The sequence below is a fragment of the Sander lucioperca genome, chromosome 21 (assembly GCF_008315115.2).
Source record: "Sander lucioperca isolate FBNREF2018 chromosome 21, SLUC_FBN_1.2, whole genome shotgun sequence".
In the NCBI taxonomy this organism is placed as follows: Eukaryota; Metazoa; Chordata; class Actinopteri; order Perciformes; family Percidae; genus Sander; species Sander lucioperca.
The window spans coordinates 10,075,872-10,102,136 of record NC_050193.1 but is presented as its reverse complement, the minus strand read 5'-3'; the positions used below and the strand labels follow the sequence as shown (position 1 = coordinate 10,102,136).

The 26,265-nt window shown below is 37.8% G+C and overlaps 2 protein-coding genes across 3 annotated transcripts; one reads left to right on the top strand and one right to left on the bottom strand.

Moving 5' to 3' along the window:
- The first annotated feature begins 818 nt into the window (after positions 1-818).
- Positions 819-9,367, top strand: LOC116059310 (ER lumen protein-retaining receptor 2-like). The gene is made up of 5 exons (XM_031312303.2): positions 819-1,089; positions 5,484-5,584; positions 5,692-5,850; positions 6,238-6,490; positions 8,026-9,367. The coding sequence occupies exons 1-5, from the start codon at positions 999-1,001 to the stop codon at positions 8,058-8,060; spliced, it is 639 nt and encodes a 212-aa protein (XP_031168163.1). The 5' UTR covers positions 819-998; the 3' UTR covers positions 8,061-9,367.
- Positions 9,368-10,527: 1,160 nt separating this feature from the next.
- LOC116059311 (lipid droplet assembly factor 1) lies at positions 10,528-14,716 on the bottom strand. Of its 2 annotated transcripts, none has more exons than XM_031312304.2 (6): positions 14,630-14,716; positions 14,282-14,407; positions 13,985-14,153; positions 13,288-13,433; positions 12,825-12,883; positions 10,528-11,304 (listed from the first exon to the last, which is right to left on the bottom strand). In XM_031312304.2, coding segments are annotated over exons 2-6 (492 nt in total). In that variant the 5' UTR covers positions 14,399-14,407; positions 14,630-14,716; the 3' UTR covers positions 10,528-11,303. The 2 variants fall into 2 exon arrangements, 1 of the variants encoding a protein (XP_031168164.2); XR_004896268.1 differs by lacking the exon at positions 10,528-11,304 and adding an exon at positions 12,146-12,364 and having other exon boundaries at positions 12,591-12,883.
- Between the last annotated feature and the right edge of the window lie 11,549 nt (positions 14,717-26,265).

Below are 26,265 nucleotides of genomic sequence, written 5' to 3'. Positions count from 1 at the left end.
TAATTGGTTTGTGTAGTTTGATGACCTCACAAAATCTCAGTGTATTTTATTTGAACTGAAGTCTTAACAGCCGGAATACATGAAAACATCTTCGGTTTAAGGTCATACAACCTTTTTTTACATTCAAGTGACCTCACTGCAGCACAAATATTCTAATAGCCCAGTTTTTCCTGAAAAAAAATGTTCATAAATTGACTGTAGACAAAAGGGTTGATGTTTTACAAGCTTTTTTAGAAAATAAAACCAGACGGACAATGAACTGTAAAAATAACCTTAGGGCTGGTAGGGTTAAGTACAATTATGAGATACTTGTAAATTATATTTTACTGTACTTTAAACTTCTAATCCACTACATTTCAGAGGAGAATAATGTGGGCTACTTTTTACTCCATCATGTTTATTTGACAGTTTTCATTCTTAGCTACTTTAGGCTATATTCATATGTTACATACAAAAACAATGATGATTATATGGTTGTTATAAAATATGGAGAATTGTCTCAGATTTCACCACCCAACAGTATACAATTGCTAGAATTATTAGCTCCACCTCGACGACCTCGGACCAATGTTTACATGTTAATGCATCGCTAATAACAACCCGAATAATGTATAATTATAATAATCATCTATCCCATTACACTAGGCCATTTTATGCAGTGCTGATAGTTAAATACTGCTAAAGCACTGGTCCCACCCATAGGTCCCACCCAATGTCCCTCCTCATTTGCAAAGTTTTTACTCCCTTTCGTCCAGCTCGTTGGATCTTCTTGTACTGTCAGTCAGATTTTGGTCCAATCCAATTGTCTCTGTGTGTTTTCTCACGCCCCCTTCCACGTCGACCTGCACTCTCGCCATATTTCCAATCCCGTGAAGCCTGCAGCCCGGTTTGCTGCTAAATTGAAGAGGGGAATATTTAACATAAGACAGCAGTAGGTGTGAAACGATTTACATCACCGTTAGCTTCCTGGCTAGTGTCTGTTAATTCATTCTGCAACAATGAACGTCTTCAGACTGACAGGGGACCTTTCTCATCTGGCTGCTATCATCATCCTGCTACTCAAAATATGGAAAAGCAGGTCATGTGCAGGTGAGCCAAAGCTATATATTTCTATTACACATGTTACAATATTGTTTTTCGAACGTCACCGATTAACTTTGCCTTTCTTTAAATTGCTAAAATCGTTTTAGCTTAGTTTCCAAGCTAGCTAACGATAGCTACATCCTAACGTTTCCCACCCATTCATTTGAGTCTAGGCTAATACCGTTAGCTGATAACAAATGGAAACGGCTGTCTCCACCTCCATCACTTCAAGTAGCAGTCTAACGTTACTACTATATCTAACGTTACTGAAAATATATAGTTAACGTTACCTATTTAAAGTTAGAGGCAATAACGTCCCAATGTAGCACAGCATCAGATAACGTAACTTTGTTGGGATTGCCAATGTGAGTTAAACTTAGTTGTAACATGTTAGCTAAACTACGTTACGGATTGAAGTAGTCACTTGGGTCATTGCTGCTTAGTAGATGAATGAGCAAATAAATACAAAGTTATTCAGATTTTTTGCAGTGTATTTTTTCCTTCAGGTTCACCGGTTGGTTTTGTCTTCTCTACACATAACTCATCCATTCACTCCTGCTCTCTTAATTTGAAGTTTGGTGCTCGATTTTTTTGGTCTGGCTTCTGACGTGGCGTTCTAGAATGCGCTGCGGTAGTAGCTAACCTGCTAAAGTGTTACTTTTTATTTTACCTTTACCATGCTTAATTCCTCTAGCTCTTATAACACGTGTTATGTATTGATGCTAAACCACACCTTGAACCACAGAGATAAGAGTAATTTCTGGTGTGCAGTCAAGAGGAAACAGATGTGGATGGATACTACTTTGGTTATGAGGAGAAGTGCTGGGATTGGTAAAAGTTAATTGAGGTTACAATTAAGAGCTGATAGTGTTTCTCTATTGTTTGAGGCTAACATGGTTAGATATAACATAGTTGTATCTACATCAAAGTTATACAGTGAATTTAAAATGTTTATTACAGAGAGTTATGTTAGAAAATCCATTAATCCATAATCTGTAAACTTTATAGCCTAAAATCACAACTCATACATTTTACTTTAATGGGATTTTATTTTTTATTTTTATTTACAAAAAGCGTAGTCTTACACAACAGACATACGTGCAATAGATGTTGTCTATAGTGGACAGAAATAACAACAGTACAATTACACAATTGAGAGCAAGAATGACAATATTAGGTAATGTGGTGCACAGATACATTAAGAATATGATCAGAGAAAATATTGATCAACGTCAGAGTGCTGCCAAGCACTGGTAGGACCCCAAAACCTTCTCTGTACCATTAAGACCTGGAAAAAGGACAGACTATACAAACACTGCAGGGGCAAAACTCCAGGATACCATTCACATAGAGGGAAGAATAATCGAGACAGAGATGCTAAGAGAGGAGGAATCAGTTATTGCAGATAACAGATGATGTGAAAAAGGGTATAAGCAAAGATTGAGAAAACACTAGATCAGTCTCCTGGAGGACCAGGACCCGCTTATACTTTCCGGGGGGCCTCTAGCCTCCGCACCTCGTCTGGCTATCAATGGGCTGACATACAGACAAGCAACAGTTCACTCAGACTAAAAGTCACTCCTACAGTGGCTTGCATAAGTTTACACACCCATGTTAAAGTTTACTAAATAGAGGAATTAAAAAAAAACCCATCTTTTGGAAATTGATCTTAATGCCTTAATTAAAAAAAAATGTGGAAAAATCCAACCTTTAAGGACACCAATTCTCTTTGTGAATGAATAATATATCGTAAATAAATAAATGTTCTTCCTTAAAATACAGGGGGCATAAATATACACACCCATATGTTAAATTCCCATAGAGGCAGTCAGATTTTTATTTTTAAAGGCCAGTTATTTCATGGATCCAGGATACTATGCATCCTGATAAAGTTCCATAGGCCAAGGGAACTTTATCAGGATGCATAGTATGTTATGCCCCCCTGTAATTTAAGGAAGAACATGCATTCATTTATTTACAATACATTATTCATTCACAAAGAAAATTGCTGTCCTTAAAGGTTGGAAAAGTTTTTTAATTAAGGCATTAAGATCAATTTCCAAAAGATGTTTTTTTATTCCTCTTTTTAGTCAACTTTAGCATGGGTGTGTAAACCTATGCAAGCCACTGTAACCTGCATTGCTGTGGGAGGAAACGGTAGCACCTGTAGGAAACCCACACAGACCCAAAGAATATACAACTCCATACAGAAAATCTGCTAGATTCAAACCAATAACCTCACTGCTGCCCAGTGTGGATCTGTATGCATCTTAAAGGGGTAGTTAAGATTTTTTGAAGTGGGGTTGTATGAGGTATTTTTCCATAGTTAGTGTATACCTACAGTAGATTGCGGCCCCCTTGGTTTGGAAAAGAAGGCAGGAGTACTGGCACAGAAGCTAAGCAATGTACTGCTGTGGACCGTGCCAAATGTATTTTAGGGGGGGGGGAAAACATCTAAAAAAATCATTACATTATATTCAGAGTATTTTCACTGCTTTCCCTTGCCATCCAACAGCCATTTCTGACAGGAAACTGAAGCAGTTTTCTATGCTTTCTTCAAAGCCAGCCGACTCCCTTGACAAATAGTCACTTTACCTTGCAGAACACGGGAGTTGTTGGTCTACTGCTGCCTCGATCAGTTAGTTTGTTTGCAGCAAGGGCTGTCTGACGGCAAGGTAAAACGGCAAAAATATTCTAAATATACCGTACATTTAAACTGAAAATGTTTTCTTCTCCAAACTGGGGGCGTGCTGACCGCCTTCTACTGTAGATCATACACTGACTAAGAATAAGTACCTCATACAACCCCACTTCAAACATCCAAACTATCCCTTTAAAGCATCTTAAGCTTATTTGCAAGTTAAAATCGTAATGTTCAGGCATGGTAAAGGTCAGGGAAAGATGTGTGAGGGATGTTCATCTCTGCCTGTAATTGTCCTTGGAACCAACATAATGTTGTAAGAGACTCTGTTGTGACTGTGATCAGGGAGAGGTCCATACAGACCCAGAGAGAAACCTGTACACACACTTCTTGTCTTCTCATGATGCCCTATGTTTGATGTACTGTGTGAGTTCAAGAACAAAAGTCCATGCACTTGAGTTGCTCTTGTGCCTACCAACCTGAGAGGTTATCAGTTTGTGCATTTTCACTAAGATAGCATTAGTTAATTAAGATTGACTGTAATACCGGACACTATACATGCAATTTCGTTATGCCAATAAACTGGGTTTTCGCTGTGTCTTAAAAAGTCTTAAATTTCAAAATCAAAATGTAAGGCCTTAAGAAGTCTTAAGGCGTTTTCACACCTGAAAGTCTGAACCAAGGTCCGGACCAAGGTTCATGTTTTTGTTTCATTGTATACATTTGATCCGGAACGTTTTGGTTTCACACTGCAGTTATGCAAGTGCACTAAAGATCTATACGTGACAAAACTACGTCCTGTCGTCATCACATATGTGCGCTGCGTCTCCCGACAGTTGTAACTGATTGGTTTGTAGACGGGCTTCCCCGTCCTCTCGTATCCTCTCTCTGTCAGACTTTTTGACGGCTCTTTTTGTTTTGTTGTGTTGTTGAGAAGCAAGACACGGGAACTTTACTTGGGGTTTGAGGAGCTGCAGCATTAATTCACATACAAACTGAAACCTATGCTGTATATTTACTACCACTTCACAAGTAAACTGCTGATTTATTCTCTTCTCTGATAGCCGACAGCTGTCTGCTCTGAGCACATTCAGTCTCTCTCTCACATACACGTAAGCACTGAGTTATTCTTTAAGGAGCTTCCCCGGTCTTATAAAATGATGATAGCCTGCCAGAGCTTCCTGTAATTGGTCCGAAAGTCCGTATCATCCAAAAAGTGTTTTCATACTGCAAACGAACCGAACCATGGTTCAGTTTGGTCCGGACCGAGACCACCTCCTTTAATCGGACCAAAATTTGGTCTTTTGAACCGGACCGTGGTCCGAGGAACCTTTTCTCACCTGCAATTTTGGTTCGGACCAAATGAGGTAGGTGTGAAAACGCCCTTAAACTCAACCTTACTCTGGGTCCTCCACAGGGTGACTAGAAACCAGCCCTATAATGCGAATGAGGAAATCAGAGAATTGTTTCAGATGATGTTTCCTGACTCTGACATCTGCCGTTTTTTATTTTTGTTTTTAATGTCGTGATATAGGTCTTAAATTTCATTCATAATGGTCTTAGAAAGTCTTAAATTTGACTTGGTGAAACCTGCAGAAACCCTGAATGAAACAAGTCCAAAAGGACTGATATTGCTGATTTTCCAGATAAATATTCATCATGTTTCCAGTAGATGTCACCGTTCAACAAGGAAAAGCATTTGATTCATACTCTATCCAAACTACATAAATGTTAAATGTGCTTGATACATCTGTTAAAGGTATCTCTGGAAAGAGCCAAATCCTGTTTGCTGTAGTGTTCACCACTCGCTACTTGGATCTGCTCACCTCCTTTATCTCCCTCTATAACACAAGCATGAAGGTAAGACACCAGTCACGTCCAAGCTCTGACCAGCAGCCTTTCATACAAGTCCCATATTTCTCCCCAGTACCTTTTTTAATGACAGTCCGTTCTGCGTTGTTTACCAGTTGATCTACATCGGCTGTGCGTACGCCACAGTCTACCTGATCTATGTGAAGTTCAGGGCAACCTACGATGGCAACCATGACAGTTTCAGAGTGGAGTTCCTGGTTGTTCCCGTCGGGGGTCTTGCTGTTCTCATCAACCACAACTTCTCTCTCATGGAGGTGGGTTCGACCTTCTGTATTGTTGTCAAAGCGGGACATGATTCATCGGAAAAGGAGCTGAGCACTAAGAGCATCCTGCTATAAACATCACATCACGTTTACTGTAGTATGAATGAGCATCTACATTTTTGTACATCCTGCACTAACCATACAGCCTTTTTTTTTTCCTTCTTAATGTTAAATAGTTATATGTATGTATGTGTTTTTTGTTTCTGTATTTATTTCTTGTTTGTTTATTTTATAATATTGGTTTTATGTATGCACCATCAACCAAAGCAAATTCCTAGTAAGTGCTACTTACCTGGCAATAAATCTATTTCTGATTCTGATACTCCTTTTCCCAAAAAATATTTGTAATCCTGCACATTTAAATGTATCTGTCTCCAGATCCTGTGGACGTTCTCCATCTACCTGGAGTCGGTGGCGATCCTGCCTCAGCTCTTCATGATCAGCAAGACTGGCGAGGCAGAGACGATCACCACCCACTACCTGTTCTGCCTGGGCCTGTATCGGGCCCTCTATCTTCTCAACTGGATCTGGCGTTATTACTTTGAAGGCTTCTTAGACATGATCGCTATCTTTGCCGGATTGGTCCAGACTGTCCTCTACTGTGACTTCTTCTACCTTTATGTCACCAAAGGTGGGTTACCTAGTGGTATCATCCAGTGTGGCGTTAGACAGATCAAAACTAATAAAATAACAGAGTATACTTATATGTATGCTGTAAGAGTTATTGGTTATCATTCCTCCAGTCCACACTGACCCTGAAGTGATCCTTTCTGAAAGTAACCTCAATGTAGGAGATACATAGTCCCTGTTCCCTGTAAAACCTCATTCTAAAGTTCAGTTGAAGCTAATATGAGGCTTAAGCAATCTGAATTCATCAATCAAGTGATCTTTTTAGTACAAAAGCCCTCTTTGTATTACTGTCCACAGTTGCTCAACAATGAAACACTGTCCCAGGAAACACACAAAGTTTTTTATTTTGTGCTAAAAAGACAAGTCAATTTAGAAATGCACACTTAATTTGGCTAACCCAGACTGCTGAAGCCGCATATTAGCATCGGTTGAACTTCAGAATTAATTTTTCCCATGAAACCATGACTGTGGATATTTCGCATTAGAAAGAAATTGCTTGTGAGTAAAGTCAAGACCTTTCCTTCACTATTAATAATCTTCAAACACATCATAGTGCTTCCAAAACTTTACACTAGTGCACTGTTTGTCTAGAAACAATAACAATGTAGAAAATCTTGGACATCACAGTTTGTCAGTTACTTGAGCCAGTTTTTTCTATACAGTAACTTCAATACAGTAGTTTTCTTGGGGCCAACATCTAGTCGAGGAAATGTTTTTGTAGAGGGGAGACCAATCGTTTTATTCAGAAACCATAATTCCTGCGTTCGGGCCTTGGGCGTCATCAGTGACGTCATTGGTCAAAATCGATGCATACCTCGGTACACGCTTCACTGAAAACTTCCTGGAATGCTTGACATGCTCCGAAGCCTCGGCACAGCACATAACATCACAACTTGTTGCCAGTGTCCCCCGCACAAACTTTTCCAGGAATGTTTTTTGGAACACATTGATTTGCCTTTCCACCGCACAAAGTAGAGTCTTAGGTTCAGTTTCTCTTTTGCCCAAAAAGTCTTTGGGTAGTATTTTCTAAAGGCCCAGAAAAGACCGAAAGAAAGTTATGTTGCCGTTCATTTTTATGTTGTAAAGCAGAAATAAATATGCGTAAAACACTCAGCAGATTGTCTATTTCGGAGGCAGACATAATGGAGTTTTCGGTCTCCTTTTTCACCACTGCGTGTCCATCTTGCAGCCATTCAAACATGATGGTAAATTACGAAGAACAACACGTCTGTGTTATTTCTTATGTGTGAAAATTGTGTCTCAAGCAAGCTGTTTATAACAAAAATTCTCTCATTGGTCTAAATGGCCTAATCTTCACGGTTTAGTTCCTGTGTTTAATTGAAAAGGGCTTTGGTTCACACCACCGGATCATGCTTCTGAGCACAAATTACAGAATTCCACTTTCAAAGCTCCTTAAAAAATTGGAAACTCTGACACTTAAACAATCAAAGCAAAGAGGTGTAAATAATGTATGGCAAAATGAACATGTACCGGCCTAGTAATGGTTTCTGTCTATCTTTCTAACTCACCCCTCAGTGTTGAAAGGCAAGAAGCTGAGCCTGCCAGCGTAAAACCTACAGAAGGAGATGGAGACTCCCAGCAGACTCAGGGTGGTGGGGAGATCACATGATGTAATCTCGTGACCTACAGCAAAAGATGCCTGAGGCAGAGCGCCAACTATCTGGGGGGGGAACACTAGTCTTCTTGATGATTGCTGATGGACAACTGGTAAATGCCAACAAACACCAGAGCTGAACAAAAATCATACTAGGTCAACCTTTGGATTTCTGTGTTCAGCATCTTGCCTTAAACTTCTTTTCATTGCTGTTCAAATAAGAGAAAAGGCTTTTTTTTTTTTCTACATGTGAGGTGTATACGCTTGTTTTTTTATTTTTTTTATAATGTCACAAATCGGGTCGACTCCGAGAAGTACCTTGTTGGTAACTTGGTAATGAATACACAATGTACAGTCTTGAGTGAGACTAAAGAGGTAATGTATCTGAGTGCCTGATGAGGATTATGTCCACTTTGGCACAGTTTTTCTTTTCTCACTTTTGGATTTTCTTTTTGTCTGCCTATACTGTAATACATGTACCTTCTCATGGAAATATTTAAAGATGCCAACAGCAACAGTTTCACTCCAACACACACATGCGTTTTGTAAAACATTTTAACTTCTATAAATCTGACAATTTTGTAAGCAGAACTCATGAGAGGATTTTTAGTTTCACCTTAGGTTTAAGAAGTAACCCATGAAATAAATTGAATTCCAGCAATCTTTTGGACATACATGTCAGCATTTTCAAATGGTGGCTATCTCATTTATAATTAAACCTTTTCATGTGTTTATTGAATTTCTTTTCCTTCAGCTTACTGTATTGAAGAAAAAAATACATAAATTGTTCTACAGCTTAAAATAGATTTCACACAATCTTTTAACAATGCTACATCACATTTGGGATGTAGATGGAGCACAAACTTTGTTTCTGCCAGCATTGCACCCCAATAACAAACTCATGAACACCTTCAAACAGTGACTTGTCGGTTATCTCAAGGTAGAAATCTATGATGTCATAAGTAAAGCAATAAGGAATGACTGAATAGGGATATTTGGCATGAGATCCTATAGCACTTTGACTAGTTGTGACATTTCACTTGTTAACTGTATAGCTGGAGTGTCAACAGTTCAACAGATTTGACATGGTGCTGATCGATTATTGAGTAGAGGTGATCAAGGTGTTCAATGGGTGCATTTTATTAAATTTACAGGCCTCTTGTTAACTTTTGAATTTTTTTTTTCAAAGTAGTCATTCCTAAAGGATTATTTCAACTTTTTGTGCATGATAACGCCTCCATTAAAGATTTTATTAGAATCACACTCTTGTGTCGCTGTTTGATTATTTATATCACGCAAGCACAGATTTGAAGCAAAACTTTTTAAGTACATTGTGTTTTTGACCATTACTAATACTATGGAGAGTAGTGGTAGAGTAGAAGTATTCAGATCCTTTACTTAAGTTAAAGTATTAATACCAAACTGTAAAGATGCTGTTTAAAGTAAAAGCCCTGCATTTATATCTTACTTAAAGGGACACTTTTGGTACTTAAAGGGTTGTGTCATCTTTGTATGTGTTAAGATGAACAGTGTTTAGTTTCCCTCCGTAGCGCCAGTGCACAGAGAAGCAGAGCAGCGGAGGTGTGCTTCTGCGGGGGGGCTCCGTGCGGGTGAGAAATTCTGAAATATGACCAGTAATACACAGATCATAATGTGCTTAGTAAACTCTGTTTATTCCAACCAAAAGTGTTTGCAGTCAGGGTTCCAAAGCTCTAGAACGATCTGCCCGAGGAAATTAGGTCAGCTGAGTCAGTGGTCTCCTTTAAGTCCCTTCTTAAAACATACTTTTATCAGAGAGCCTTTCCTGATTTTATTTGTACTTGAACCTCCTTTGAACTCTTATTTCCTTTAAAAAAAATAAAAAATCTCTTCTTACCCACACTATACAGGTTTTTAAACTCCAAATGTTTTTTTAATCAGTTTTCTTTAAAGCTGTGATGATTGTATGACTTGTCTTTTATTTTGCTGCTTTGTGAAGGACTTTGTATTTTAAAAGTGCACTATAAATACAACATTTGAAGATTATAAAATAACCATTATTTCCCCAACTCAAATCCGTTGTAATACATGGAGATATCCCTTGTGTTGACTTCGGGTCACATTGACCCGTTTTAAATTTTTGTTTTATATCAGAAAATATGGGACGTAGAAATAAGCGCTGAAATGTGTAGAAGAAAAAAATTAAAACATTGGAAAAAGCAAAAACAAATTGTGAAAAAAAGTGTTTTTTTCAAGGTTGAGGGGAAGACAACACAAGGGATATCTCATGAAGAAAATTGTACAGTATACCATATTGATAAATAAAATTGGTGTGTGCCATACATTAGACTGCATTTTTACCAGATGAACGATCACCAAAATACATTGTTTTAAAAACCAAGGAACTTCTCCATCTCTGTTTGGACAGAAGACCAGCACAACTGTTTATCCTGATAAGGATTTATTCAAAGCTGCATTACAAACGTACAACATTGTGCTCTTTAAAAGTTAACAGTGTAGAAGAAAAAGTTTTCTCAGGTCCAATTCAATGGCTGGTTCAGATGAGTTTTATTCACTGCGCAGTGGAGAAAGAAGCTCACAAGAAGCTGTAGGATTCTCTCTGACCAGAATGAGTTTCTAGTCAGGGTTCTATACAAAGTTACAGGAAGCAACAGAATAACAAAAGCTGAGAAGACATTCACTCACAAAACTATCTGAGTAGATTTGCAATTAAATTACAATTTAAAAATGGTCCTTTGACTAAAATTGTTAGGTAATTCATTTTCTTCTACAACAGCAAACACACATGTAACAGTTATTTTGTAGTGATTTTTTTTGCCTAATAGGCATGTGCATCAGATATTTGCAGACATACACAACATACAGTACACAGGCATTTTCAGACTAAATAGAATAGTGCATTTGGATTAACTACACTGTACAGCCATGAGGCAACATTTTTCTCTTTCTCTAATACTTGAAATCAGCCACCATTTCAAGATATGTGCATAGTGCATATAGAAAATGTTTGGATTAGACTAAAATAAGTCTTCCGTATATGGCTATTAATGCAATTGAAAGGTTAGTTGTTTCATGTTTTGGCTGTTGTAGACATTTTATTCTTCTTGAATTAGCCAAATGTGGGACATTGTTTGCATTTCAGATGAAGCCAATACATTAAATACACACTCAATACCACTCTGAAATCCCCAGGATGTGTCCTAATCAAACCAAAAAAAAGAAAGATCACACTCATAAAAGAAATGGTAAATATATCAGTACTCTTAGTACCAAGTTGTCTCAGACAATCTGCATGTCCAAAATGTGGGACAATGTTAAAAGGCCTAAATTATCTTAATTCATGTAATATAAACGTCTCAGGTCAATAGCATTCAAAGCTAAATGCGCAAACCCATGGAGAGTGGATTTAGGAACGCTCCAGGCTCTGGCCAACAGCCTCAGCTAAGGGACCCCACCATCCTCAACAATCTGTCTATACTCTATTGCAGGGGTCTTCAACGTTTTTTAAGCCAAGGACCCCTTAACTGAGAGAGAGACGGAGCAGGGACCCCCCTACTACATGTTGTATATAATTAGATTGCATAATAAGCTAGGCCTACAATAACGTGTGGGCAGCCTTTAGAAATACCTTTTTAGTACATAGAATACTAAGTTATTAACATATTTGTTGGTATGATTTTATGAATCATGTTTTAATGATAAACATACTGTACATGTGGCAGAGTGAATCCTCAGGATGAACTGTATCAGTGGAGGGTTACCTTAGTGACTACCTTTACCTATAGGCCAGTGAGCCTATCATCATTTTTTATATTTGCTAATAATATGTTGGATCCATGTAAAGACATTTCAATTTTTAAAAAAAATTTTTTTTAGCTTTCAAAAAGTTAACAATAATTTGGAGGCCCCCCTGCAGTGACTCTGCGGACCCCCTAGGGGCCCCGGACCCCCTGATGAAGATCTCTGCTCTATTGCTCCCCTCATCCTTTCCTGCCTCCACTGATTCAGTTTCCTTCCCTGATTTTTTGCCTGCCTTACTTCTCTTCTTTGCCATTGTGATCTGAAATACATTACATTGAATAATCAATAATATGCATAGAATTAAGTGGAAGGATTTTTATTAAATTGCTATGAATATCTATCTGAACTCAAACACTATCTGACTTTAAAAAGGCAAGGGTAATACCTTTACGCATACTTATAGAACCACAAAACAGAGATGCAGCCACCCTCAATTATTGAGTATAATTTGCCCTTCACCTTAAGGATTTTAAAAGAGTGCATTAGAAGACTAAAACCCTGTAAATAACCATTGTTATTGCAAAAAATTATGCTGTTCCACATTAGGCCAATCAAACTGTCCCACCTTTCGAACCCTATTTCAGTCTTTATATGTTATGTATTTCATATTACAGTCTGGTTTAAACACTGCCACTGACTTTGGGTGGTCTACACACAGGGGGTTTCCTGCTGAAGATTGCTCCACCCTATTCTACAGTATGATTGGAGAGCTAAATGTATTGACTTTTAGGTCACAATTCACACATAATTCACACAATTCACCTATATAAAATGTCTACATATAGAGATGATGACAGGCATTTTAGAAAAATATGTAATATTTAGGCCTTAGACATACAGTTACCATCAGAGAGTCTTTGTGCATAGAAAATCTATTACATACAGCGCATTTGAAGGGTCATTTGAAGAATCAACCTACTACATTTCCTTCAGTTGTGAAGTTTCACATTCACTCTCCTCCTCCTGGACTTTACCTTGCTGGTAAGAATAAAGGACAACAGAGAAGAAAATAAAAAATACAATGTGAAAATAATGTCAGAGATGGTAATATGTGTACACTGTATTCCCATTTAAGAAGAGATGTTGACAAAACTTCATTGATTTTACTGCATCACTGACGTTTTCGACCAACTGCGTTCCAAGTTTCAGATGCAGCTTTAAATATAATGTACTCTTGAACTCTAATTAATTAATTAATCATGGTATTGATGACTATAGATTACCATCAGGTGTATTGTATATAGGCTATATCTTCAAGGCTGAGCTTACATTGAAAAACACCAAGTGTGGTTGAAACAGTGATATAAAATCATATGGGTGGTCATCTTTTGTTCAAAATACACTCTGAGTCCTAGGTACACACCGATTCCTCAGTACATTACCTTTCTCAGATGCGGGTAATAGCGGTTAAGGATGTTGGAGACGGTGATATAAAGCGCATTAAAGATGACTGAAACCATGACAGAGAAAAGGGCGATGCCGGGTAGCAGACACAGCAGAGTCAGCCCTCCTACAAACAACAGAAACACTGACAGACACAGAGAAATAAGTTGTTAGTTAACCCATTTGTGCAACTGAAACTTTGAATTGAGTTTTATTTTTAATATTTAATCTTTGGGTACATTTCTATAAATTTAATTATATTTTAGTACAAAACAGGCATCCCATGTGCCCAAAGATGAAATATATAGTATGAATATAGTAGAAAATGGCTGTATCTCAGAAACTACAAGGAGCACAGTCAAGTATTTGGTATCTATAAACTCAAAACAAGTTGAATATCAAAGATGTGCACACATTCGTAGTGTAAAAAATAGATTTCATATGGAAAGCTTTTAATAAAGACATATTAGCATATATTAGACTTAAACTATTGATAAAAGTGTGATTTTTTTGTGATCTAACCACTTAAAAGTAGTACTGTTAAATACTTAGCCAAAGTATGTCCGTACCAGATTTCAAAACTTCAATCAGAACAAATGTTGTGGTATTTTTGTCTTAGTCTTTGGGCACAAATGGGTTAAAGTACTGTCAGATGAGTATATTTTAGAAAATTGATTTTGACATGATTACACATACCTTCAAAGAAAACAAAACCTACTGCCGACATAATACAGGTCACAAGAGCAAAAGAGAGGAAAAGTCCGACAGGCAGTGCAGCCAAGGCGCTGAACAGCAACACTGTGAGAGCAAAGAAAGGGTGGCTGCTCAGGTACTGCCCGAGTCTTGTGCTCTTCAGCTGTGCTACCTGTTGAAGAGAGAAAGATGGGAGGAGGTCAACGCAGTCACAAAATATTCAGTTGTTTAACTGTGAGCATAAATTCAATTAACTCAAACTCAATAAAGAGGTATTGACAGATGGTGTTTTTGTGTTACCTTGGGGTGATCATGAAAACGCTTCAGAATGGTGGTCCAACTTCCCCACAGCTGCTGAATGTCAGTCACACTGCTGCTGCTGCTGCTGCTGCTGCTGCTGCTGTGCTGCATCTCCATCTCACCAGACTGAGGACATGAGGGAAAACTGAGTCATCCTGACAGGCAGCTATAGTGGTTGCATTTTAAAAAAAATGTTTAGACACAGACTCAAGGATTCAAGTGAGCAACAGTAACTGTAACAGAATACAAGCCTTAAGTTGACTAGCTAACAGCTATTGTTGCACCATTAATGACTTTAGAACTTTTCTGAAAAAAAGATTTAACTAAGTTAAGTTAACAAGTACAAACCTGAACAATGTAGTAAACCTGGTTCGATTCTAAGCTCACAACATATGAAACTGTGTCCTGTAATTGCCTCAGAGTCACTCCAACAGTAGCAACCATAGACTGTATATAAGAGGTAGCAACACACCCTTTTTATAAACACACCTTCTTCTTCTTTCTCCTCCTTCTTCCTCTTCTGGTAGAGAGAATCTTATTGGTATTGTTGCTGCCATCTACTGCTCACCAAATATGTTTCAGAACAATACTGGGGGCTTAGCTTTTTTAAAGAATTGCTTCAGTGGTATTATATATCATATTTTTTAAATTATTTTGGGGGAAGATGCATCGACGTTCCATAAAATATCTGGTTTCACCAATAGGCAAGATCAGTATGGGAGCTTAAAACTAAACTAAGTATCATATAAATGAGCAATACATTTAGCCAAAAACAGTTCATCAGAATTAAATAAATTATACAGTATATTTGTGTATTATTTGTATGTATTATGTATTATTGTGGAATAAATATAATATCAAACTAGAAAATGCATTTCCTGCAGAAAATGCTTGTGAACGCTGAAAAGCTGAATTGCTAAAGCTAAACTGGATTGCTGGCATAATTGTGTAAGAAGAAGGTGAAGTAGTAAGAATAGTTGGAAAAGTGGGAATGGTTTTAATTAGTACGAACTTCATTGATATGTTGAATAATACCAATAATGTATTAAACAATAGTGGAATATTTTAGGTTATTTTTTAAAAGAAAAGTCATAGTATAGCATGTCGAAAAGTCAGAGTATAGTATCTTGGAAAGAAGTCATAAAAAAGTCATAGTATAGTATGTCAAAAAGTGATTAAAAAAAGGATGAGGCTATTTGCACCCCTGGTACAATAAGCAGTGTATGCTATTCGTACCCCTGGTGCAATTAGAAGTGCTATTCGTACCCTGGTGCAATTAGAAATGAATGCTATTCGTACCCCGCCGGTGCACACAGCAATGTGTTCTATTAATACCCCGTCTGGTACAAATATCAATGTATGCTATTTGCACCCCTGTGCATTTACAGTACCTTGGCATATATTTGCACACAGTTATCCATACTACTCATGTATTACACCTTTTTGGAATATTATCGCCCTGACATTCTTACCCTAACCATAACCAATCCCACTCCTCTTGCCTAAACCTAACCAACCCAACCAGAGCAGGCATATTCATGTGTCTTCCCCTACCACCCTGCAAAAAAATGTTCGCGTTCGCAGGCCCTGACTTGCGCAATTGCATGCAAATTATCCAATCCAAAATGAAAAAAAACATAGGTACTAACTAACAAACTAATGGTTGTATGCTTTCACTGAAGACAGAAAGCACAACTGTAGTATCCATTTTCCACTAGAAATTCAATTGTTATAAACTTTAGAGACAAAACTTTCCTAATATGCCAGTTTCTGCAGTCATGGAAGATGAACGTCCAGCATGATTTCGGTGCACGCGAGCAACGTGTTTTTGTTGTTACGTCACAGGGTGTGAATAGCTCAGCTGTGTGGCCGAGGCTATTCGTACCTGGGGTGCAAATAGACACTAAAAAAAGTAGCTTATCTGGTAGAGGTAGCGCCCCATGTACAGAGGCTCAGTCCTTGGTGCAGCGGCCGCCGATTCAATTCTGACCTGCGGCCCTTAGTATTGTATGTCGTAAAAAGTGATAAAAAAGTCATAGTTTAGTATGTCGAAAAGTGATAAAAAAAAAAGTAGCTTAACTGGTAGAGGGAGCGCCCCCGCAGCAGCTGCCGATTCAATTCCGACCAGCTGCCCTTTGCTGCATGTCATTCCCCCTCTTTCTCCCCTTTCATGTCTAAGCTGTCCTATCAAATAAATGCCTGAAATGCCAAAAAAATCCTAATAATTCATAGTATTTCATGTTGAAAAAAGTAATAGTATGTCGTGTGATTAAGTGATAAAGTCATAGTATAGTATGCCGAAAATTGTCATAGTATAGTATGTTGGAAAAAGTCATAGTAAAGTATGTCAAAAAAAGTGACAAAAAAGTCATGGCATAGTTTGTCGAAAAAAGTCATACTATAGTATGACAAAAAAGTGATAAAAAAGTCACAATATAATATGTCAACAAAAATAATGAAAAGTCATAGTATAATATGTAGAAAAAAGTCATAGTATAGTATGTCAAAAAAGTCATATAGTATGTCAAAAAAAAGTCACAAAAACGTCATAGTATAGTATGTTGAAAAAAGTCATAGTATCGTATGTCGAAAAACTCATAAAAAAGTCATAGTATAGAATGTTGAAAAAATGTATAAAAAAGTCATAGTATAGTATGTCAAAAAAGGCACAAAAACATCATAGTATGTCAAAAAAAGTCATTAAAAAGTCATTGTATAGTAGGTCGAAAAAAGTCATAGTATAGCATGTCGGAAAAAGTAACGAGAGAGAGTGACAGGAACACAACTTCTCTCTTCATCTATTTGTGTTCCTTATTCCTGTAACGTAGGTCTTGACACCAATTGCACTTTACATGATTTGAACACTCAACCTTGTGTCTTCCAATCATTCTCTTATCCCTCTAAGCTATCTGACCCAACACATATAGTCACATTTTCGTCATTCACCGCTTTCACTTGATATACTGGACCTAATAAGTTGCTGAGACATGGTGGACCTAACACCCAACCTTCTGTCTCCCAATCATTCTCTCAACCCTCTAAGCTATCTGCACTGACAGAAAAGTTATTTTTTAGACATATTTGTCTCTTTCACTAAGTATATCGGACCTCAACACTTCCTCAAACATATAAGATTTGAACACTCAACCTGCTGTCTTCCGATCATAATCTTATGACCCTAAATTATCTGACCTGACACAAACATTATGTTTTCATAGAAAAGGCATAGTATAGAATGTTGAAAAAAGCACAAAAACGTCATAATATAGTATTTTGAAAAACTCGTAAAAAAGTCATAGTATACTATGATAAAAACAAGTCATAGTATAGTATGTCGAAAAAAAAAAGACATAGTATAGCAAGTTGAAAAAAGTGATAAAAGTCATAGTATAGTATGTCGAAAAACGTCATTGTATAGTAGGTCGAAAAAAGTCACAAAAACGTCATAGTATAGTATGTCGAAAAATGTCACAGTATGATATGTCGAAAAAAGTCACAAAAACATCATGAAAAAGTCATAGTATGGTATGTCGAAAACATTTATAAAAAAGTCACAGTACAGTATGTCGAAAAAAGGCACAGAAAAGTCATGAAAAAGTCATAGTATAGTACGTCGAAAAAGTCATAGTATAGCATGTCGGAGAAAGTAATGAGAGAAAGTGACAGGATCACAACTGATTCCTGCAATTGAGGTTTTCACGCCAATTGCACCTTACATGATTTGAACACTCAACCTTGTGTCTTCCAATCATTCTCTTATTACTGTAAGCTGTCTGACCTAACACACATATTTGTGTTTTCGTCATTTGCCTCTTTCATTTAGTATATTGGAACTCAAAACTTACTATCACATGTAGGATTTCAACAACCAACCTTCTATCTTTGAATCATTCTCTTATCCCTCTAAACTATCTTACCTGATCCACATGATTACATTTTCGTCATTTGCCTATTTCACTTAATATACTGACCCTCAAAAGTTACTGAGAGATGTTGGACTTGAACACCCAACCTTTCGTCTTTCAATCATTCTCTTTATTCCTCTATGCTATCTAAACTGGGCCAAAATGTCTATTTTAGGCATATTTGTCTCTTTCACTAAGTATATCAGACCTCAAATCTTCCTCCAACATGTAAGATTTAAAAACACAACCTTCTGTCTTCCAATCATTCTCTTATCACTCTAAGCTACCTGTCCTGACTACAGATCTCACGATTTTGGCGAAAGTGATAAAAAAGTCATAGTATGAAATGTCGAAAAAAGTCATTTTGTAGTGTGTCAAAAAAATTAAAAAAAAAGTCATAGTATAGTATGTTGAAAAAAGTGATAAAAAAGTCATAATATAGTATATCGAAAAAAGTCATAGTATAGTATGTCGAAGAAAGTGATAAAACATTATAATATAATGTGTTGAAAAAAGTCATAGTAGTGTTGAAAAAAGTCATATTATATATTATGTTGAAAAAAGGCACAAAAACGTCATTGTATAGTATGTCGAAAAAAGTCATAATATAGTATGTCGAAAAAAGACAAAGTATTGTATGTTGAAAAAAGTGATAAAACAGTCATAGTATACTATGATAAAAACAAGTCATAGTATAGTATGTCGGAAAAAAGTCATAGTATAGTACGTCAAAAAAAGTCACAGCATAGTATGTTGATAAAAGTGATAAAAAAGTGATAGTATAGTATGTTGAATAAAGCGATAAAAAGTCATAGTATAGTATGTCGAAAAAAGTCACAAAAAATTCATAGTATAGTACGTCAAAAAAAGTCACAGCATAGTATGTTGAAAAAAGTCATAGTCAAGGTGATTTCTCCAGTGCATTCAACACCACCCAGCCACTGCTACTAGGTGAGAAGCTGCAGAGGATGGGTGTTGGTGCGTCCACAGTCTCCTGGATCACTGACTACCTGACAGACCACAGTTTGTCCGTCTGGACCGTACAGATACCTGGGTGTCCACATCGACAACAGGCTGAATTGGAAAATTAACAGCACTGCAGTCTACAAGAAGGGGGATGAGCAGACTCTATTTCCTGAGGAAGCTGAGATCCTTCAATGTGTGCAGCAGAATGTTGGAGATGTTCTACCAGTCTGTTGTGGCCAGCACTCTGTTCTCCTCTGCCATCTGCTGGGGCAGCAGCATCGGAGCCAGCGACACAAACAGACTGAACAAACTCATCAGGAAGGCTGGCTCCGTTATTGGCTGCAAACAGGACACTTTTGAAGCTGTGGTGGAGAGGAGGTCACTGAACAAACTGTTATCTATCATGGATAACCCCGACCACCTGCTCCACCCCACACTGGTCCAACAGAGGAGCACCTTCTCTAAGAGGCTCCAACAGCTTCGATGTTGCACGGACCGATACAAGAAATCATTCCTGCCACAGGCAATCAAACTATTTAACACTTCTTCACTGGGTGACAGATAAGACTCATAGACATCTAAACTGCACTAATTGCAACTTGTACAATAGGTTTTTTACCTACAGCTTTATAGATATTATTTAAACAGTTGTACAGTTTTTATTCCCAACTTACAGATATTTTAAACTATTTGTTCTTATATTCTATCCTATTATTATTTCATGTATATTGTATCCTTTTACTTCATGTATATTCTGTATGTGTGATGTGTGTCTGATATTTTTGCTGCTGCAACACCGGAATTTCCCATTTTTTTGGGATGTATAAAAATCTATCTATCTATCTATCTATCTATCTATCTAGTATAGTATGTCGAAAAAAGGCACAAAAACGTCATAGTATAGTACGTCAAAAAAAGTCATAGAATAGTATGTCGAAAAAAGTCATAGTATAGCATGTCGGAAAAAGTATTGAGAGAGAGTGACAGGAACACAATTTCTCTCTTCATCTATTTATATTCCTTAAATGTAGATCTCTACATGACTTGAATACTTAACGTGGCATCTTCCAATTACTCTCTTATCACCGCAAGCTGTCTGAGCTGACACACATGTTTATGTCGTTGACCTCTTTCATTTAGTATACTGGACCTCAAAGCTTATCATCACATGTAGGACTTGAACATGCAACCTTCTGTCTTTGCATCATTATCTTATCCCTCTGAGCTATCTGACCTGACATATGTGATCATGTTTTCGTCATTTGCCTCTTTCATTCAGTATAATGGACGTAAGAACACTGATTCATTACACTGACTACTCTGTGATTTCTTAAGAGAACAAGAAAGTTCTTCTATGTTGAATTTCAATGACATAGTATGTCGAAAAAAGTGATACAAAGTCATAGTATAGTATGTCAAAAAAGTCATAGTATAGTATGTCGAAAAAAGTCAGAAAAACGTCATAGCGTAGTTTGTCGAAAAAAGTCATAGTATAGTATGGCGAAAAAAGATACAAAAACGTCATAGTATAGTATGTAGAAAAAAGTCATAGTATAGTTTGTCAAAAAAAGTCCCAAAACGTCATAGTATAGTTTGTCGAAAAAAGGCACAAAAATGTCATAGTGTAGTATGTCGAAAAAAGTCATAGTATAGTATGTCGAAAAAAAGGCACAGTATAGTACTTTAAGAAAAAAATACATGCATACTTGTCATTATTATTATTATTGCAACAACATCAGGTATTGTGATAGATTTAATCTGCTTTTTGCAATATTAAAAGGCAGTTATATATGTGGATTTGATTACAAAGACACTCACAGCCAAGAGGACCTTCAGTTTATTCTTGCCAGTTTCTGACTTTGTTGCCTCTTAGTTGGAGCATTGCCCATCTGCATATCTTCTCCTCCTTCTCTGGCATAACTCATTGTCATTAAAGGACCACTGTCCCTAATTATGATGGATGTCATGCCCAGCCTTCTCTGCTTCTGCCTAATTGCGCCATAAACCACCAATCGTTTTTATTGGTCGAGTGATGGATTATCAAATGATTTGTCCGTGAGTATGAAATAAGAAGCCGTCCAGTGCACATTATTTAAAATACAAACATGAAGGAAATCACAACAGTATTTCTCCAGAGATCCAGAAGAGGGGGTTCCTAGTTTACTTCACAGCTGTCATACTGAAACTGCTCCTTAAAAATAATCACCCCACTTTGTTCCCTTCTGCTCTGTGCTGCTATTAAATGGCAACAGCCAGATATTTCTCTGTGAGACTGATCAGAATATTAAATGACTGAACTTCACTTCCACTGCTGATTACTTCTTCAATCAAAGATATGAGTTACCACAGCCCCCCACACATTAAGGTTAGCCCCTAGAGTTTTGAATAGCATTACATATAGAGTATGTGGGCACATAAGGGAGGGAAATGAAACTGATCTGTTTTGAGCTACACTAAAGAAAGACACCTTCGGGGCCGGTGATGACAACTTATTTAGGCCCTTTATTGCTGCTGGCCATACTAATTAATCACTCTCTTTTTGTATTGACTACAGGGAAATGGTTTGGTGAGAGAGAAACTGCATCTACCTCTCCAGACTGCTAAACACAATGAACTCAGTGAACCACTCACGCCTCATTTCTTGTACTCTGGAATTCACCGCAGCCTGGTTGCTGCTATGCTTATAGCCACACGTCGGCGCACTGCTTTATTTGATATCAAGGCCTGGCTGGGAGTTGGGTGATCAACAGTAGACTTCAGTTTTTGGTGAAAGGCTTCATCTTCTGTCACAGCTGGGACACATCTGGCAGAGCAAACAGCATGTGACTAAAAGGTCAGTTGTACAGATCTGCTCTATACTACTTACTAATTGTATAAGTATGTACCATTTATATGATCAAAAATGATCATAATGCTTTTGGAGTGACCTCTTAAAACTAAACAATGTCTACCTGCTACAACTCATCATTGGTTGCAAGCAGTTCCCTCATGTTACGAAAATAGTTTTATGGTCATGAAGAATTAAAATTATACAGTAATTTACAAGTAAAGAAAACGTAAAAAATAATCCTGACATAACTGATTTAATGAGCCATTCGCAGTTTCACTGTACCGGCCGTGTGTACTTAGACTTGCATGACATGTTTTATATGTTTTTTTATCTCTGTCATGCAGATTTGTTGTTCCCCAGTCCATTGTTTTGTGAAATATTTCATGGTGCAATAATTTGGTGTATAGTTTAGGTATATGTACATCTTTTTTTAATTCTGTATTTATATTAAATCTTCAACTGCCTTTCGTTTACAAAGCTTGATTCTGAGAGATATGCACAAAAATTCCTATGTACCTGTACTGTTCTATATCTGTGCAAATGGCAATACAATCTTTTAAATCTTTTGTGCTTTCTTCTTCTGTTAATCATCTCGCGGCTACTTCAGTTTATTTTATTTCCTTGTGGGCAAGAACTCTACTGCTTAGTAGAGTATAGTATATTTTACTGTTTTGTACCAACCAAAGATTTTATACGTATTTTATGTTTTCCAAGCTCTTTCCTTGCTTTTTCGGCTTTCAGCTTTTTTTTTTACTTTTTCGGCAGCTGGTCCTTCGTGCATTGTCTTGTGCAACAACAATATACAACAAACATCATTATTTGTATGCAGTATTGATTTGGGGCGCAGCTTCTGTCCAGAAAATTAAAGACTTTTTACTGAGAGTGTGTTTTTACTGCTTTCTCCTCTTAGGTACATGATAAAATAAAGTGTTACTAATTCTTCCACAACAAAAACAATTTCATTCAAATGACATAATGGCATCAACAATTCATGAAAAAGAACAATGTACTGTGTTGTGAAAGTGTTGTACAATGTAATGCCACAGTGTGAACTGATCTGAACTCAATAGTATCTATCACTTGAAGTAATTAATGTCAAGCAAAACCAATAAGGTCAGCATTAGGTTGCCTTGTACCGTAAAACACGCCACAACTAGTAAAATATCTAAAGATATTACTTGTTTTAATCTGAAACAGCTCATTTGTAGTTCAACTAGTAAACCATTGCTATTAACCTCATTGAAACTCACATTAGAAATACATTTTGCATTGAACAAAATAAGACGGATGAAAGAAAAAGAGTTGTTCCATAGCTCCTGAGACAAATGACTCTTGTGACAAAGCAGCCCGCTCCCAAGGGGGTAAGCCAGCCTCTACAAAGCGTACCTCCTATGGCGCCATTTTGATGCTACCTAGCACTCACCCGCCGTTAGCATTCCATTGACTGCCATTCATTTTGACGTCAATTTGACAGCGAATAACTTTACATCTGAAGCGTTTAAAGACTCTATTTGTCCACTGTTTATTTCTAAAGAAACACGACAATGTATAAAATGCTCCATTACCTTGTATCTCACGTTATGGCTCCGTAGCAGACGTTTTTGTAAAAATAGGCTAACGATTGTGTCATAACCACATGACTTTCTGTCACACAGTAGAGAAATTACCGTATGGTACAGGAGAAGCTCGCAGGCAGTTTCGACTTACATTAGCTGTTTAAGTTTAATTACTAATGTTAACTAGCATTTTAGTTAGCAATGTGCCTGTGCCTATGTTATCTCCTTACATATACCTACGCTCTCCGTCTCTGAAAGATTCAGAATGATTGAGATTTCTCTTGGCACAGCTACCAGAAGACTTACAACTTTCAGACAGGTTGCTCACGTCACATCTACGTCGGCAAGCTCAGTTTGCAGCTGCGCGAAAACAACGGTGTCACTTTGTCCATTTATTTTACTGTCTATGCCCGCTCCTCTACTTAAGTGTAGATGAAAATTGAATGTTCTTAATGTGTCCCATATACTGCTGCAGAGATATATCTGAGTGTCTGAGAGCAAATTGACTGTACGATATGTCTACTGGCACGTGCTGAGACACTGAACATATTGCAGCCAGGATGTGATTGATGGTCTGTCAGCAAATTCCAATTTGCATTCGCTGATTGTAAAAACTAATCACTGCGAGAAGAGGAGCATAACGTAGTTGGAAATCTCCTGTGGTTCCATTTTAACTGATGCATGTCCACCTATTGTGTGGCCTCCAAAATTATATCGTATTGCATTATTGACGTCTGTCCCTCACAGACATGTTACAGTCAACGCCTGCTGTGTTTCATGAGAAAACGAGAGGGACCTGGTGCTCCCTCCCCCCGCCCCCCCTTGTCACAATAGATATGGTCCTCTCCATTACACTAGCTGTCTCTATCCTCCTCCCTCTCTCCGAGATCTGATTTTGTTCACCTCTCTTTGAAGTTGCACAGGACTGCTCAGCCAACAACTGGCCACAGGAGAACAAAATGTCTTTGGAGTCTGCCCTGTGTCAAATAGGATAGTCCTTATTGTCAGTGGTTGTCATTTTGCCAGATGAAGGGGGGCCGCTTTCAATTCCTGTCCTCCGACTGGGGAGAGTGAGAGGCTCAAAGCGAGCTCCCTGGAGGGTGGTAAAGGGCGCTGCGGAGGACAGAGTCAGAGCCCTCATAAACCTCTCTAAGCTCACCTACAACAACAGCAGCTTCACTGCACATGAGCTGATGAGAGATGTTGCATGTTTAAAAGAAATGTGTGCATTAGATGAGAAGATTACTGCTCTTTCTCTGTGCGAATATGAAGCTAGAGCTAGCAGCTAACTTAGCTTAGCAGAGAGACAGAAAACAGGGAAACACTTAGCCTGGAGGCTAATGTTGCTTCTATCAGCACATTGTACATCTCTGTTGATTAAGCCCAACGTCAGGCTTTTTTGGTTTATCATCCACTTCATTACGGACAGTGATTGAATTTGCAATATTAAATTAGCATGTTTCCCACATTCAATTACAATAAATCAACACAGCCGCTGCAGTCTATCAGAGAACATCAATTCATCAATTGGATGCAAAATATATGAGGTGCTGGTGACTAACAAAGTAATGTGGACGTTTTCAAAAGTTGGGTCAGTGGGTTTTCAGCTTGAAAAAACAGCACTTGGAAGAAAAATGGACCTGATCAGCAAAGTGTTGTTGCATTGTGTTGTTTCTACTGTATTCCTCATCAGATATGCATGTGACTTCCAGTGTTTTGATGGATTGCTGTTGCTGCCATTCGTTTTGCATTCTGATACACTGTTTGAGTTATGATTAAAGAGGGAGACGGCTAAAAGCTAAAGCAGGATTATTTACAGCTCTTGAGAGAGGATAGAATCAAAAGAAGGAGGCAGAGGAGAGAGAGGTCATCATTAAAGAAAGGTGATGGTAGAATAATGCAACCTCATCCATTATTTGTTGCACCTTTGTGCGAGTCTGACCTGGACGATACCTTTTGACTAGAGGAAGAGGAGGAGAGTAAAGAAAGATGATTAATATGGGTGGCAACAGGCCATACTTCTGTATTTTCCATCACTTCACAATGTGTCCCTGAGGAAGGCAGGGGGAGCCTCTTCTGTCCATGTGCCACACACGCTTTACTGTAATGTTATCTGCTGGAGTCGCTTATTTAACCTTTGCTTTATTATTTTGAACCAAGGGGAGGAATTCATGCAGCAGTGTATGTTTCATGCAAGAAAACAAGCTTTGGATCTAATCATAATTAATAATTCATTTTCCACATGGTAGAATCATGTGATGATCAAACTGTTGAGTGGTCTTTCACGAAACAAATCTTTTATGATGCATGTGCATAATATCTCACCCATACAATACTGCCTGCGTCAACTTCACAGGTGACCTTTTGTGTGTGTAGTTGTTTGGACTTGCAGATTGTTTGATGCTCTAACCACCCTGAATTAAGCACTACTCCAACATCAAGGTGGTGTGGTTAGCTAGATGAAAGCAGAGGGTGCTGCACAGTGGGTAATACATTAAACAGTCAGGTATTCAGAGCCACAGGAGAGGCAGATGGGGAGAAGGACTGAAAGGTGGATTAGCATGGATTCATCATCTCTCTCTATCACAGGAAAGCCATGAGTGCTTTATTAAGCGACTCTGTGATTGTCAGGAGAAGAGGTCAGCAGGTTTGCTTGTTAAACTAGCACAAAGTGGCAACAAAGCATCAGTAAAAACCTTACAAAATCTTAAATGATCAGCAATTGAC

Excerpts from the sequence above, each read along its gene's own strand:
- LOC116059311 (XM_031312304.2), bottom strand. The coding sequence starts at position 14,398 with ATGGAGATGCAGCACAGCAGCAGCAGCAGCAGCAGCAGCAGCAGCAGT. Across the intron at positions 14,154-14,281 it reads GTTTTCATGATCACCCCAAG|GTAGCACAGCTGAAGAGCAC; the intron begins GTAACACAAAAA and ends TCTCTTCAACAG. Across the intron at positions 13,434-13,984 it reads AGGTTTTGTTTTCTTTGAAG|TGTTTCTGTTGTTTGTAGGA; the intron begins GTATGTGTAATC and ends TGTGTCTGTCAG.
- LOC116059310 (XM_031312303.2), top strand. The coding sequence starts at position 999 with ATGAACGTCTTCAGACTGACAGGGGACCTTTCTCATCTGGCTGCTATC. Across the intron at positions 5,851-6,237 it reads ACAACTTCTCTCTCATGGAG|ATCCTGTGGACGTTCTCCAT; the intron begins GTGGGTTCGACC and ends ATCTGTCTCCAG. Across the intron at positions 6,491-8,025 it reads CTACCTTTATGTCACCAAAG|TGTTGAAAGGCAAGAAGCTG; the intron begins GTGGGTTACCTA and ends CTCACCCCTCAG.